The sequence below is a fragment of the Choloepus didactylus genome, chromosome 2 (assembly GCF_015220235.1).
Source record: "Choloepus didactylus isolate mChoDid1 chromosome 2, mChoDid1.pri, whole genome shotgun sequence".
Classification (NCBI taxonomy): Eukaryota; Metazoa; Chordata; class Mammalia; order Pilosa; family Megalonychidae; genus Choloepus; species Choloepus didactylus.
In genome coordinates this window covers 194,477,080-194,490,067 of record NC_051308.1, presented here as the reverse complement: position 1 = coordinate 194,490,067, position 12,988 = coordinate 194,477,080, and the positions used below count along the sequence as shown (strand labels likewise).

Genomic DNA, 12,988 nt, shown 5'->3' with positions numbered 1-12,988 from the left:
ACTTCAAGACCAGATAAAAAAAGCAGTATACTGGAAACCTTTGGCATTCCATGGAGGGCTAAGGCTTTGTAGTCTTTAAGACATAAGATCACTATGTTGCTCAAACATATGTGGGTTGTTTTTTTCCCCTTCATCTTACTTAGCCTCTCCACATCATTCAGAACTGCTAATCGCTTCATCTTTTTTGATATACTCACTCCTCTCTACTTTCTAGATACCACATCTCCCTGGTTTGCCTCCTTGTTTTTTCTGTTTAGACTTTCTCCATACCACACAAATGGTGTAAATTTGAACTACAATCTTGCATGAGAGTAGGCCTGTGGTTATAAATGATAAAGAGTCTTCTCCTTTTAGACCAGAATCCAGATTACAATAGAGAAGCCTTTTCTTTCATATACTTATGTTAGTCTACCCTTTGAAAGTCCTGGTATTATATGGGAAGTCTTAGTTCTCATCTTCTGCCCTTGCATGGCTATAAAACCCAGTTTTCCTGCTCTTGATTGTTTGTTACTGCTCTAGTTTGGTTCTTTCTTTGCTTTTTTGACCCTAGCAAGTAAAGTTATATATTTAAAAGATGTTAGCTATTTTTTACAAACAATTTCAAGGTGTTTTATAGCAGAAGTCAGAAAGGTTTTTAGGTTATCTACTTTGTCATTTTGCCTGATAAGGACTCTACTAGTGTTTGTCTATTGTTTTATTGTTTGTGGAGGAGAGAAAAAAAAATCACCCATAATCTCACTGTCCTAACATACCACCAATCTTCACATTTTGTTCATATGTAGATACATGTGTAAATAATTGTTATATCTGTTCTCTCTTAGAGTGCAGTCATTTAGCCTTTTACTGTATACATTATTTTAATTTTTGTATCTCTTATTTTTCCAGAACAATATAGCCGAAGTACAAGAACTGCATTCAGAATTAATGTGGAAGGATTTTATAGATCACATCAGTAGCCTCCTACACAGTGGTGAGGTGGAAGTCAGTTACTTTGCAGCTGGAATTATTGCCCATTTAATATCCAGAGGTGAACAAGCCTGGACATTGAGCCACAGCCAGAGGAATTCTCTTCTGGATGATCTGGTAGAGTCATTTAGTGTTTTCTGGAAACAAAGAAACAGAAACCATTCATAGTGGTCAAACTATGAAAGCCTTATAATATAAGAATGCAGGACTAAATAATATTGTAATCTTTTGTGGGTCTTATGTCTTGCAGCATTCAGCTATTTTGAAATGGCCAACTCCAGAGTGTGAGATGGTAGCATACAGGTAATTAGCATGATAATATCAGCCCAGTAATGTAGACATTTTGCTTGGGTAGAGATCATTCCTACTAGATGCATCATTTTTTCCTAAGGCATCTGTTTTAGAACTGGCTTTAAAAGAGGCAAAGTATTAAACCATGTTACCTGCACACAACAATCTTACAGTCTAGTGAGGGAGATCAAATGTGAATCAGATATATAGTTCACTATTATGGTAGCTATGTGCATAGAGTGCTATGATATTTCAGATGATAGCACTTAAACCCACGTTGGGAAATTGTAAAAAAAAAAAAAAAAAAAGCTTCTAGAGGAGGTGAGTTGTGAGATTAGTTTTGACTTCCCTAACTTAGGTTTCACCCATTTTTGTGCAGAAGCCCAGTAGAAGTAGAAAGACTAATTCTAGACCTTCTTGAAGATTAGTTTTGACTTCCCTAACTTAGGTTTCACCCATTTTTGTGCAGAATCCCAATAGAAGTAGAAAGAGAGTTATTAACAAACTTTTCCTTTTCTTAATTTCCAAACCAAGGTCTGTTCTTCAAATGTGTATCTTCAAGACCAAAAAAATGCTTTTGAAGATTATATTTTTCTTTGTTAGTACTTTGTTTTTATCACCTTTCATCTTCTACACCAAGATTTAGGTTTGAATGTCATTTTTCTGAAATGACTGAGACAAAGAAAAACTGTTCTATAACTCATTTATATTAGTCTATAAATAGTAGGGTAAAATTTCAAGAATGAAAGTTTAGGAATCATTGCTTTAAATTATGACATTAAGTGTAAGAGGTAACTTTGATTACTTTTCTTTTGAACCTTTAGGTCCTTTAATCCATTTTTCCCATTACTTGGCTGTTTTACAACACCAGGAGTCCAGCTCTGGGCAGTTTGGGCCATGCAACATGTCTGCAGCAAGAATCGTATGTACCAAAAAAGAGAACTATGGCTTTCTTTTTCAAGTAAAATCCTCCTTTCAGTTATTCTTTAACCTTTGGAAAGCCCATCTAGATTGTGTATTTAAATGATTTTTAAGGATACAAACTTTTAAAAATGCGATGTAAGAGAATCTTGGGTTATAAATTAAATTTATTCTTTCAGAGTGAGCTTAGCAATACTAGGTACTGAATGGCAATAGTCAACAAGACTTACGCTAGCCTACAATTAATCCATTTAGTTGAATAAAAGGTTCAAGGGAGATCTAGTGTTTGTGGTACGTACTCTCCTCCACCCAAACTTCTATTCTTAGTTCAAGACATTACTCGCAGCACCCATAAGTCTCAGGAAAAGCAAAGCATTTAGATCAGATTCCAGGCAATTCATTTTTTCAAGGTTGTGATACAACTCCGTCAGTTATTTATGAATATGAACTCATTCCACAAATTATGAAATACATAGTTTAAAATTGTACAGTATAAATTTTAAAAATTTAAAGTTTGGATCAAGGAAAAACAATTAGAACAACAATTAAAGAATGGAGGGAAAATTGTAAAGTGTAGACATACAAGCCCTACCTAGAGATTCATATACTTTTAGTAGCTAGCATGAAAATTATTAGCTACATGGTTCTCACTCTGTATAACGGGAAATTTTTCATTTCCTTGGGAATTAAAACTTTTCTGAGCAGTTAACTTACAAATTAAAATTCTCATATAGGAGATTAATAGGGGACATGTTATAAAGGCCTTATACTGAAAATATGAGAATTGTTGCTTAGCAATATCCTTATAGCAAAGGCAGTAATATTTTGTAAGATTATTTCTTGTTGCATTCTTTGATGAAAACCCAGTGTATACAACCAAAAGGCAGTTCACTAAAAGCTCTTCTGTGTCAGATGGACAGAGACGGAGGGTTTAGGGAGTGGGAGTGACAGAGAAAACTACTTTGTACTTGCCTAAACTCCTAATTGGAGTCTTCTCTTGCCCCTACTACTAAATTTCCCAGAAGCAAAATTGTTCATTCCTAAACATAAGACTGCCTCGCTAGCTGTCTTAAACTGCCTCTACTCTAAAAGTTTTCTCCTTTTACTGGACCCACAGGTTCTGAGGACTCCTTAGTTTCTTAACAGCTTGTCCCATCTTATTCCTACTTCTTACACTCAGCATCTAATGTGTAGACTTCTTTCCTCATAACTCAAGGAATGGACCTTTCACAGCTCAGTAGGAGAAAATAAAATGTAGTAAGTAAATAATGGTGCATTTTCATATAAATGTCTATTTTTGTGACTATTATAGGTGTCAGTGTTCATTCGGAATGACAGCCCCTTAGGGTTTATTCTAAAATGCACCAAAATTGGGAATCCAACTCAAATAGTTCAGGTTCCTACTTTTCTTGCTTCCCTGGATAATTTGTTTACATTAGATATGGAACTTATACCAGACTAGCCCTCCTTCAATAAATAATTAGAAAACTAGAAAACATAGTTGAAAATAGTAGTGAAAGTTACACAGTATTTTCAGTGTAAGGAATTGTCCACTTAAAGTGGTTAAAATGACTTTTATGTTATATGTATTTTACCACAAAAAAAAAAAAAATAAATTATTAAAAAAAAAAAAACAGTTGAAAGAACATGAATAAGACTGGAATAAATAGAAAGATATCCCATGTTCATGAATCAGAAGGCAGTATTGTAAGGATGGCATCAACCCCCAAATTGATCTGCAGACAGATTTAAGGCAGTTTATATAAAAATCCTGGCTTCCTTCTTTGCAGAAATTGACAAGATGCTTATAAAATTAGCTTGGAAAAGCAGGGGACCTAGAATAAAAAATCTTGGAAAAGAACAAAGTTGGAGGACTCACACTTACACTTCCCAATTCCAAAATTTAATACAATGCTACAGAAATGAAAACAGTGTGATACTGGCATAAGGATAGAAGATAGATCAATAGAATAGACTTGAAAGTCCAGAAATAAACCCAGACATTTATGGTTAAGATTCTCCATAAGGGTCCCAAGATCCTTAAAAATGTGGACATTGACAAGTCTTGGTGAGAATGTGGAGAAGCTCCCTCATTTGTTACTGATGAGATTATAAAATTTTACAACCATTTTAGAAAACTGTTTAGTGGTTTCTTACAAAACTAACCATACATTTAGCATATATCTGACGATCTAGGTATTACCCCAAGAGCAATGGAAATAAGTCCACAAAAAAACTTATACAAAAATGTTCATATCAGTTTCAGTCTTTGTAGTCAAAAACTGGGAGGGAGGATGGGACAAAACAACAAATGTCCTTCAACAAAATGATGGTTTAAAAATATATGGAATCTTCAGTCCAGTGGGATAGTTTTGATTTATGTGACATGGATGCATCTCAAAAATATTATGCTGTACAAAAGTAGGTCAGCACAAAGGAAGACTTACTGTATTATTCCATTCACATGAAGTTCTAGAATAGGCAAAAGTAGTCCATATCATTGACATTAGAACAGTGGTTGCCTGGGGTGAGAGGTGCAGTGGGGATTGACTGTGAAGGTGCATAAGGAAACTTTTTAGTTGATGAAAATATTCTCTATCTTGATTGCAGCTGTGATTACACATGTACATTTGTCAGACTAATTAAACTGTAGATTAAAATGGGTACATTTTAATGCAAATAAATTATACTTCTATAAAAATGACTAAAACTAAAAAAATTTTAATTTTATGTACAAAAGAGAAATATTTTTCAAAACAAACAAAATATTTAAAAATTAAAAATTGCATGTGCAGTATGAGTGCCACTAAGTTAAAAAAATGCATTGGAAATACGTAAAAGTATAATCATCCTTATCTTACCTGTGATTTGGGGTCATAGGTAACATACTTTTGATTCTGGTTCTTTTAATTTACTTTTCCAGATTGTATGTCTTGAGGTTAGAAGAAAATATGTGTGTGTGCTTGTGTGTGTGTTGTCTAGCCATTTGTGTGTTATTTATGTGTGGGGACATTTAATTCATTTTGGATTCTTTCACAGTTTAACAGATTTGTTGAATGTCTATTTTGTGCCTTGCACTATATACTTAACATCACATGTGTATTTATCAGCTGTTGTCCATGTTAGTGATCAATAACAAAACTGCTAAAATTTAAGTGATAAAAGCTCCTAAGAACTCATTTTTTTGTAGAATAATTTTTTAAATGTTTTAAGAAAACCTCTTTTACCTGTTTTCTTTCAGCCACAAGGTATTGCAGTATGCTGATTGAAGAAGGAGGATTGCAACACTTATACAACATCAAAGAACATGAACAGACTGATCCCCACGTCCAACAGATTGCTATGGCCATCCTGGACAGCTTAGAAAAGCACATTGTGCGTCATGGGAGGCCACCTCCCTGTAAAAAGCAGCCCCAGGCCAGACTAAATTGATAGCCATATGTAATTGGGTAATTAAATCACAGGAATCTTTTTTGTGATTGGTCCATTTGGAATATCTTACCCTCTGTGATGTATTAGGGGTTTCTATGACAAGATTCATAGTATCAGTTTGGGACTGATGATGTACAGTACTGCCCATGTGAACAGTCTCTAATTTGTCTTGTGATTTTTAACTTAACGAGGCAAGAAGAGTATCTTCATCATTGCCTTTTAGGACATTTTCCACATCTTTCAGTGTTTGAACTTACCTGTGCTTGAAATTCCACAGTTTTATGATAAAAATTTGCACGAACCCTTAGGCCAGATTTTTCTGATCTCAAAGTCCCTTCCCATCAATTTGCAGCTTCAGATAAGCTGTTAACCTTATTTCTGGTAGTGCTTCAGTTGTGAATTTTATACTGCTTCTGTATAAAATGCCTTTATTCTATGTCCATGTATCTTTTATAAGATGTCCTTCTTAGTGTGAAAGAATGGAAATCTTAATCCTCTCCTTGTGGAAGTTACTTAGCTGCAGGATCATGGATAGCTAGCAGAAAAAATATATTCAAAAAGGAAAAGAGAAAAACTACTAAGGGAGAACAGAATTTAGGGACTAGGAAGAAGTCTACTCTTATGGAGTAATTTTTTTAATGAGACAGGCCATCCTTCTGGAACCCATCTCTTCTGAGGCAGTGAGCAGTGGCTTGTTCTCCATATTTATTCCTGGAAGCATGGACTACTGCTTCCTGCACAGACTGCTGGTTACCCTCCAGACATGTTTCCTCAAGCACCACAGTGTAAAATATTACAGCATTCTGTGTTATAAAGATTAACTGTCCAAATCCCTATATGTCATAAGGTGAAAATGTAAATTTTTATAAATTTGTCTCCAGTTAAAACTGACCATTCTTTTTCTCTATTTCAAAGTGATTTTTTTTCAGTGAATTAGAGACGTGGTGTCATTTGCTCAGTTAAAATACAAATGACAACAGTAAATTTTGCCACAAGAAGTTTCAAAACGTGTATCTTCTGAATCTGTTCATGTTGGAGAAAGGTGTCTACATCTCACTGCCAAAAATGAAAGCCTACTGTTAAATATAATGATTCTAGTTGCAGTGCATAAAATGAAATATTTTTGTTGGATTACTTTTTAGACAGTTTTCTTTAAGAAACCTGTTACAATATGGTAAAGAATCAGTTATGATATTAATAACAGCACTTGGGAGGCAGCAAGTCACCAAGAAACTTAACTTCCATTTAAAATTACATTTTGTGAATAGATTAATCTGCAATCCCAGAAGACCACATTTTTTCGTAGATGGCCCAAATGTTTTTAATAGAGATTTAAATGGTATGTTTAAATTATGATGATTATTCAGAAACATCTTTATTTAGAGAAGAGCTGGTTTATTAGTATGTTAATCACATTTTTGACACACATGCTTCATATCACTTGAATTATTTGGAACACATTTGTAGGATAGAAAACTGAGTATACTAAAGAAAGAAAATGGGGGTTTAGAACCATTAAAAACCATATTAAATTGTGGGTTATTTCTGACTGATTTGGCTTAAAGGAATTTTTATAGGGGGGAAGAAAAATTTTCACAGATAAAGTCTATTTCAGGGGAAATGGAACATCTTTTAAATTTTTTTTTCTTTTTTCCCTGAATTTTAATGTCTAAGGCAGAAAAAGGACAGTCTATCATAGCTTGGAAGTTGCTAGCTATGTTGACCATTTCTGGCTTTCCTATCTAGTGTAGTTAAAGGGAAACCTATTTGAGAACTTTCACTTCTAAGTTACCCTGTTCAAGAAAAAAGTGCATGTTCCTTATAGGTTAATGCTTAGTTTTTCAGAAATGGCTAAAATGTACAGAAAACACTAAATCCCTTCTTTACTCAGAATGAGAAGTTGTTGATAGGTAAAGACTCAAAAAATATTTAAAATTAAATTTAAATTTGCTATTTTGAGCATCAGAAATGGCCAGGTAGTTCTGAGTTTTTAAAGCAAAATAATTGATCATGTCCCAAATACCTAAAATTTTTAGTGCCTTTGCTGTTGGGATGTTTCTTAATTGTGTATGTAATTAAGGCACAGAATTGTCTGTAAGTTCTTGGATCTGACTAAATTATATTAGATGTATATATTGAAATTATGAGGCATAGCTGGCCAGTCTCTACAGTTAGAAGTTATATCGGCCTCCCTTTTGCAGTTGTATACTAGAATGTAACAGTACTTGGTGCCTTCAAGGGTTACCTCTTCAGTGGCTTAGAGGTGCTTTTTCAAGCACAATTTAGACTAGGGTTGAACCACTCATTGAGCAAAGTCATTGAATTTTTTTAAAAAATATTTTAGATATTTAGATATTTTAAAACATCAAAGAAAACATCACTAGATCAGTTCACACATAAGCAACAGCAAGGTTTACTATAGGAAATGAAATCAGACTTTTAAAGTATAATGATGTATGTTGGCATTATTGAGTAAAACAAGAACAGCCTGGAATACAGGGCAAAATAATTAAGGCATCTTATTCTTTCCATCAAGTAAGCTTTGCTGTGGTCTTTGTAGTCTACAAAAGTTTTTACTATTACTTTTTGTTTGTTTTTACAATTGAAAAGAAACAAATCAAATAGTAATAAGGGGCTATTTTACCCTCTGACCAAGGACCCAGTGACTGCTGATTTTAGTGGAGGATTTTTAAAAAGCATATCCAACCCACTGTTCTAGGAATTGACCTCAGATATTGCTGCTCCTCACCTCCGGACAGGAAGCCACTTGGTAGCACTAGTCAGCTTAAGTGGATTACCCAACGTGGAGGTGAATCACACCATAGGCTGCTATGGGAGTTTGCTTTCAGGATATCTTATATTTGTGAGCTTCCAAAGAATCAAAGATTCATGTTTAAAAGCATCAATCCTATATATCCAGCTTTAGGAAGTTTTTCTTACTAGGAGCACGTTATAATGAAAACATATTTTATGTGCTAAAGTATGGTTATGAGCGTATGCAAGGATCCTTTTAAATGTTAAAGCAGTTGGATATTGCTTCTTAATGGAAATTTTTACCTGGGGAAATGATGCTTTGAGGTCATCTTGATCTCTTTCTTTTTTTTCCCCCAGCCCTTCCTAGTAGTTCTCACTAGAACTAGTAAGCCCTTACAGAATAGTATGTATGAAATACATCACTAATAGATTAATGAAACACAGTTTTGGCTTAATGTCTTATGCATTACTCCCACCCCACCCACCCCATCCCAACAATGTGTAGCAGTACTCACGATTGAAGAGAGGTCATAAGTAGCAGGGAAAACAAACTTACTGTTTTGTATATGGTAAAATGCACCATTTTTTCTGCCCTCTAATGGTTTGTTTACATTATTTGGTCATTGTGCAACTTTTACTTTGGGATAAACAGTATTATTAAAACTGAAGACAAAAAGACAGTATCAGTGTCAGCTAATGTGTGCTCTTCTAGTTTCAATTGTATGCTACTTATTAGGGACTTTTTACTGTTAGGGTTTCAGAGCAATGTTCTGAGACTGCTTGCAGAGAGGTTGTGTACTTTTGGGTTCCCTCTCAAATCCATTGTAGCAATTGAAAATGATTGCATGGATTTTTGGATGACTAGCCATTACTGTTTGCTGTGTGTTGACACATTTTTAATTTTTATTCTTAACTCATGAACTGTTTATTTTGGGAATAATGGAAAACCATCCTTTGTCCAGTAATGAGAATAGCAGTATGGTAGGAAGATCTGTTGAATGTACTTTGAGTGATTGCTTTATCTTATTTACTATTTCACAGACTTTGCATGACACGGTACACTCGTAATTATGCACTCTTTGATTATGAAATCATAACCTGATCTACTCTGTGTTAACTGACTGGTAGTCTAAGGAAGCTTTCTCTGCTAGTTTCTCCAGTCCACCCACCTTTTTCGGTAAACTTTGCAAAGATCAATGACATTTCTCCTAACTCTAGATGAAACAAAGCTCTTTTGGACAGCACAGCCTAACTTTATAGCTAGACAGAATAGCTATTAAGAATGTTTAGAAAATCCAAATTTATCAAAATTATTTTATGGGAAAACAAATCTTGTTCATTAATACTATGTGCTTGAATTGGACTTACTTTTGGAAAAACTGTTCAGATTGGGTTCTTTTAGGCTTAGTTGAATCAGCTTAGAAGCAAGATGCTACTTAGCTAAGAAAGCTGAGAGAAGCTTTCATAAAAGCAGGAAATTCTTGACAGCATTTTTTTTTTCTTTAAAAATGAGAGGATGTTATATCAAGAGTTATACTCAGGTAATCTGCAAGAATAAAATAAAACACCCTGACTTTTGTAGAATTCTCAGTGTCAAATTCTCACTGACCTGTTTTACAGCTATCTTTTGCTTGAATTTTAATGGAAGTCTAACTCCTTCAAAGGATAAGACAAATTCATGGAAAGTATAATGTGTGTGCATTTCAAGGCTCTCAGTTATCTGGAGTGAAGGCACTGTTCCCACTGTAGCCAGATAAATGGGCGTGTTTTGTACATGAATCATGCTACACTTTAAATCAGGACATCACTTGGATATTAATGTTGTGTGTATAGATTTTTGTTTTGAGATTTTTTTTTTTGCTTAAATAAATGTTATAAATTTTATGTAAAGAGAGTCTTGTCTACTTTGATTCTAGACATTTGCTTTAAAATTTAATACTAATGCAAAATTCAGATTCCTCAGTGAACAACTTCTAACAAATTGCTTTCTGAAAACAAAGCTATAATTTTACTGCAAAGCTTTCTAGTACTGGAACTCCATCCATTCATTTCAATAAATACCTATGTTAGGTACTGTTTAAGTGTTGGGACTTATAGCAATCCTTCAGGGAGCTTAAAATTTAGTGAAGAATAATAAATAAATATTAAATAAATAAATAGAGAAGTAAATATTATAACATAGTGTATTATAGGCCAGTTACACCTAATCTAGAATGGACACTCATGAAACAGTCCAAGAAAACTTCCTGGAGAAAATAATATCTGGATTGACATTCATTCACATAAATATTGAGATATTTAACTGATGGAAAGTACATTGTTTAAGTCCATTTAGTGAGGAAGATTATCAAAGTAAAATGTATAATTTAAGAACCACATGACCAGGAAGGAAGCTTTAGTGATTTTAGCTTCAGAACCCTCATTTTATAAATAAAAAGCTAAGTTTTAAGTAACATGAGCTTACCCATGTCACTAATCAAGACAGTGACAGACTGTGCACTAAAACCCTTATATCCAAATTCCTAATCCAATAGGCCCACCCTGCCCACTTCCCCAATATATTGTTGCACGATTATTATTAGATTTTAGGGAATATGTGATTAAAAATCAAATGGTACACGAAAGGACATGCACCAAGGAGTAGGCAGGAAAGTGGGAATTGACTGTCCTTGATGATGGTATTATAGGGCAGCATTAGTGTTTAGATGCTGTAGAATTGTTCAAGAATGGTTATTGTAAATATGATTTCTATAGAACTGGATTGTGATTTCACCCCCAAAAAGAAGCCAGTAGTATACATATGGAAACTAACACACAAATATCAGGTTAGATGTGTTTTTTTAATACTTTTCTAATTACTAAGTTTTCTTAACCTTATATTGTCTTTCCAATAAATCATTTAATTAAAAAATAATGCTGTTTTACTATGGATGGGCCATACATACTGAGGAAGATAAATATCTTTGGCTAATATTTAATCCAACAAGTTTTTGAGTGGTGGTGTATTCAGGTACCGCTTGAAAAAATAAAAAGCTTTCTTTCCTTCATTCCCTCCCTCCCCCCACCCGTTCTTGCAGTTTTTATCATGTAGATTGTCTAGTTTCTTTTGACTAAATTCTTCCATTATCCCATTCCCCTTCCATCTTTTATTCCCCATAGTTAATCTGCATCATAAAAGTCCAATGAACTGGTCTAACTGCATATAACTACTTAAATTGAAAGGAGGGGACAAATGGCAGAATGCGTGAGCACTCTCATCAATCATTGTTTTGTTTTTAATAAGTTAAGATTTTAATGCAGTCTTAAAATTCAGTCTTTACACAGGTTCCAGCCTACGAAAGAGTAAGTCATAGGGTGGGGAAGTACCCACAGATTTCTTGGCTTCCAGAAGCTAAACTTTGGAGCAAGCCTGGGGAGATGGCACCAGTGGCCAGATATTGCAGATAAATTGTTTACTCCCATGAATTCTGTGGGACAGCTGTTTAAAATAGTCTTGCAATGACTTACACGGACATCTGATTTAAGTGATGATTATGATTACTGAATCATTATATAAATATCCCTTTTTACTTTCTGGTATATGGGAGTAGACAGAGGGAAATACCTGAAATCTCTGAACTGTAATCCAGCTGCCTCGATCTCTGATAATATCTCTGATAATAGTATAGCCTTTGTCTTGTGTCCTTTAATTGTAAAAAACTGTGACCTTTCCTTGTACTGATTTTATCCAGTTTTTCAACTTTTGAGTCTTATGATCACTAAAGACAGCCCCTAATGTTTATTAATAAAGGGCCTTGGGTCAGCCCAGAACTAACCCACCCTAATTCCAAAGTTATCTTGATAACTGAAGCTGAATCTAACCAAAGGGGGCCCACTTGACATGCGCAGTAGCTTGGACTTTAACCTAAGTGACTTAGACTTCATTATAATACCAAAAATCACTCCCATCATCATATTAAGGCTCCCATTTTCTTACATATGTTCTGTAACTAAGCATCTAATCAAACTGCGCATGCTCAATAATTAGATCACTTCTAATGACGTCATCTGGAGCCATTGTGCTCATTATCCTAAAACCTGCCCATCTTTTGATACTGTAAAATTATCAGAATTGCTACAGTTCAGGGAGACAGATGCTTAGGCTGATAGGCCATCTGCTCTCCTGCTTCACACCTAGCAATAAACTCTCTCATTGAAACCCCTGTGTCTCAGGAATTGGTCATCTGAACACATCAAGCAGAGAACTCGCCACCTTTGTCCAGTATCCGTCTCTGAAGAGTGTCTCTCCTAGAGTGACTGGGATGTGAATCTAAGAGCTAACAACCAAAAACCCTTAGCTGTCTTGTCACTTTACATCAACACACATTATAAAAGTAGATATTTACAATTATATGCCTAGAATATGATTGTCATATTTGGGAATGAAGAATAAGGAGTTACCAAACATATTTTTCCACCTAATTCTCAGTCTTAAACAAAGCCCTTCAAAACTGTAAAGATTATGAATAATGAGCCAAGTACTATGTTCACTCTAACCCTCAAATATCTTGTAAGGTTAGATAATTAGTCCCCATTTTAGAGTTGAGGACATTGAAGCCCACTGAGGTCTAATGACTTGCTCCCA

General features: G+C 34.5%; 1 protein-coding gene across 2 annotated transcripts in view; it reads left to right on the top strand.

The window, feature by feature from the left end:
• The window catches only part of ZYG11B (zyg-11 family member B, cell cycle regulator), a 129,837-nt gene extending 119,630 nt beyond the window's left edge, over positions 1-10,207 (top strand). For both annotated transcript variants that reach the window (XM_037827216.1, XM_037827217.1), the window contains 4 exons: positions 886-1,083; positions 1,217-1,269; positions 2,082-2,179; positions 5,420-10,207. In XM_037827216.1, the coding sequence (XP_037683144.1) occupies positions 886-1,083; positions 1,217-1,269; positions 2,082-2,179; positions 5,420-5,610 (540 nt within the window). In that variant the 3' untranslated portion in view covers positions 5,611-10,207. The remainder of the gene's footprint in view (positions 1-885; positions 1,084-1,216; positions 1,270-2,081; positions 2,180-5,419) is intronic.
• Positions 10,208-12,988: the final 2,781 nt, after the last annotated feature.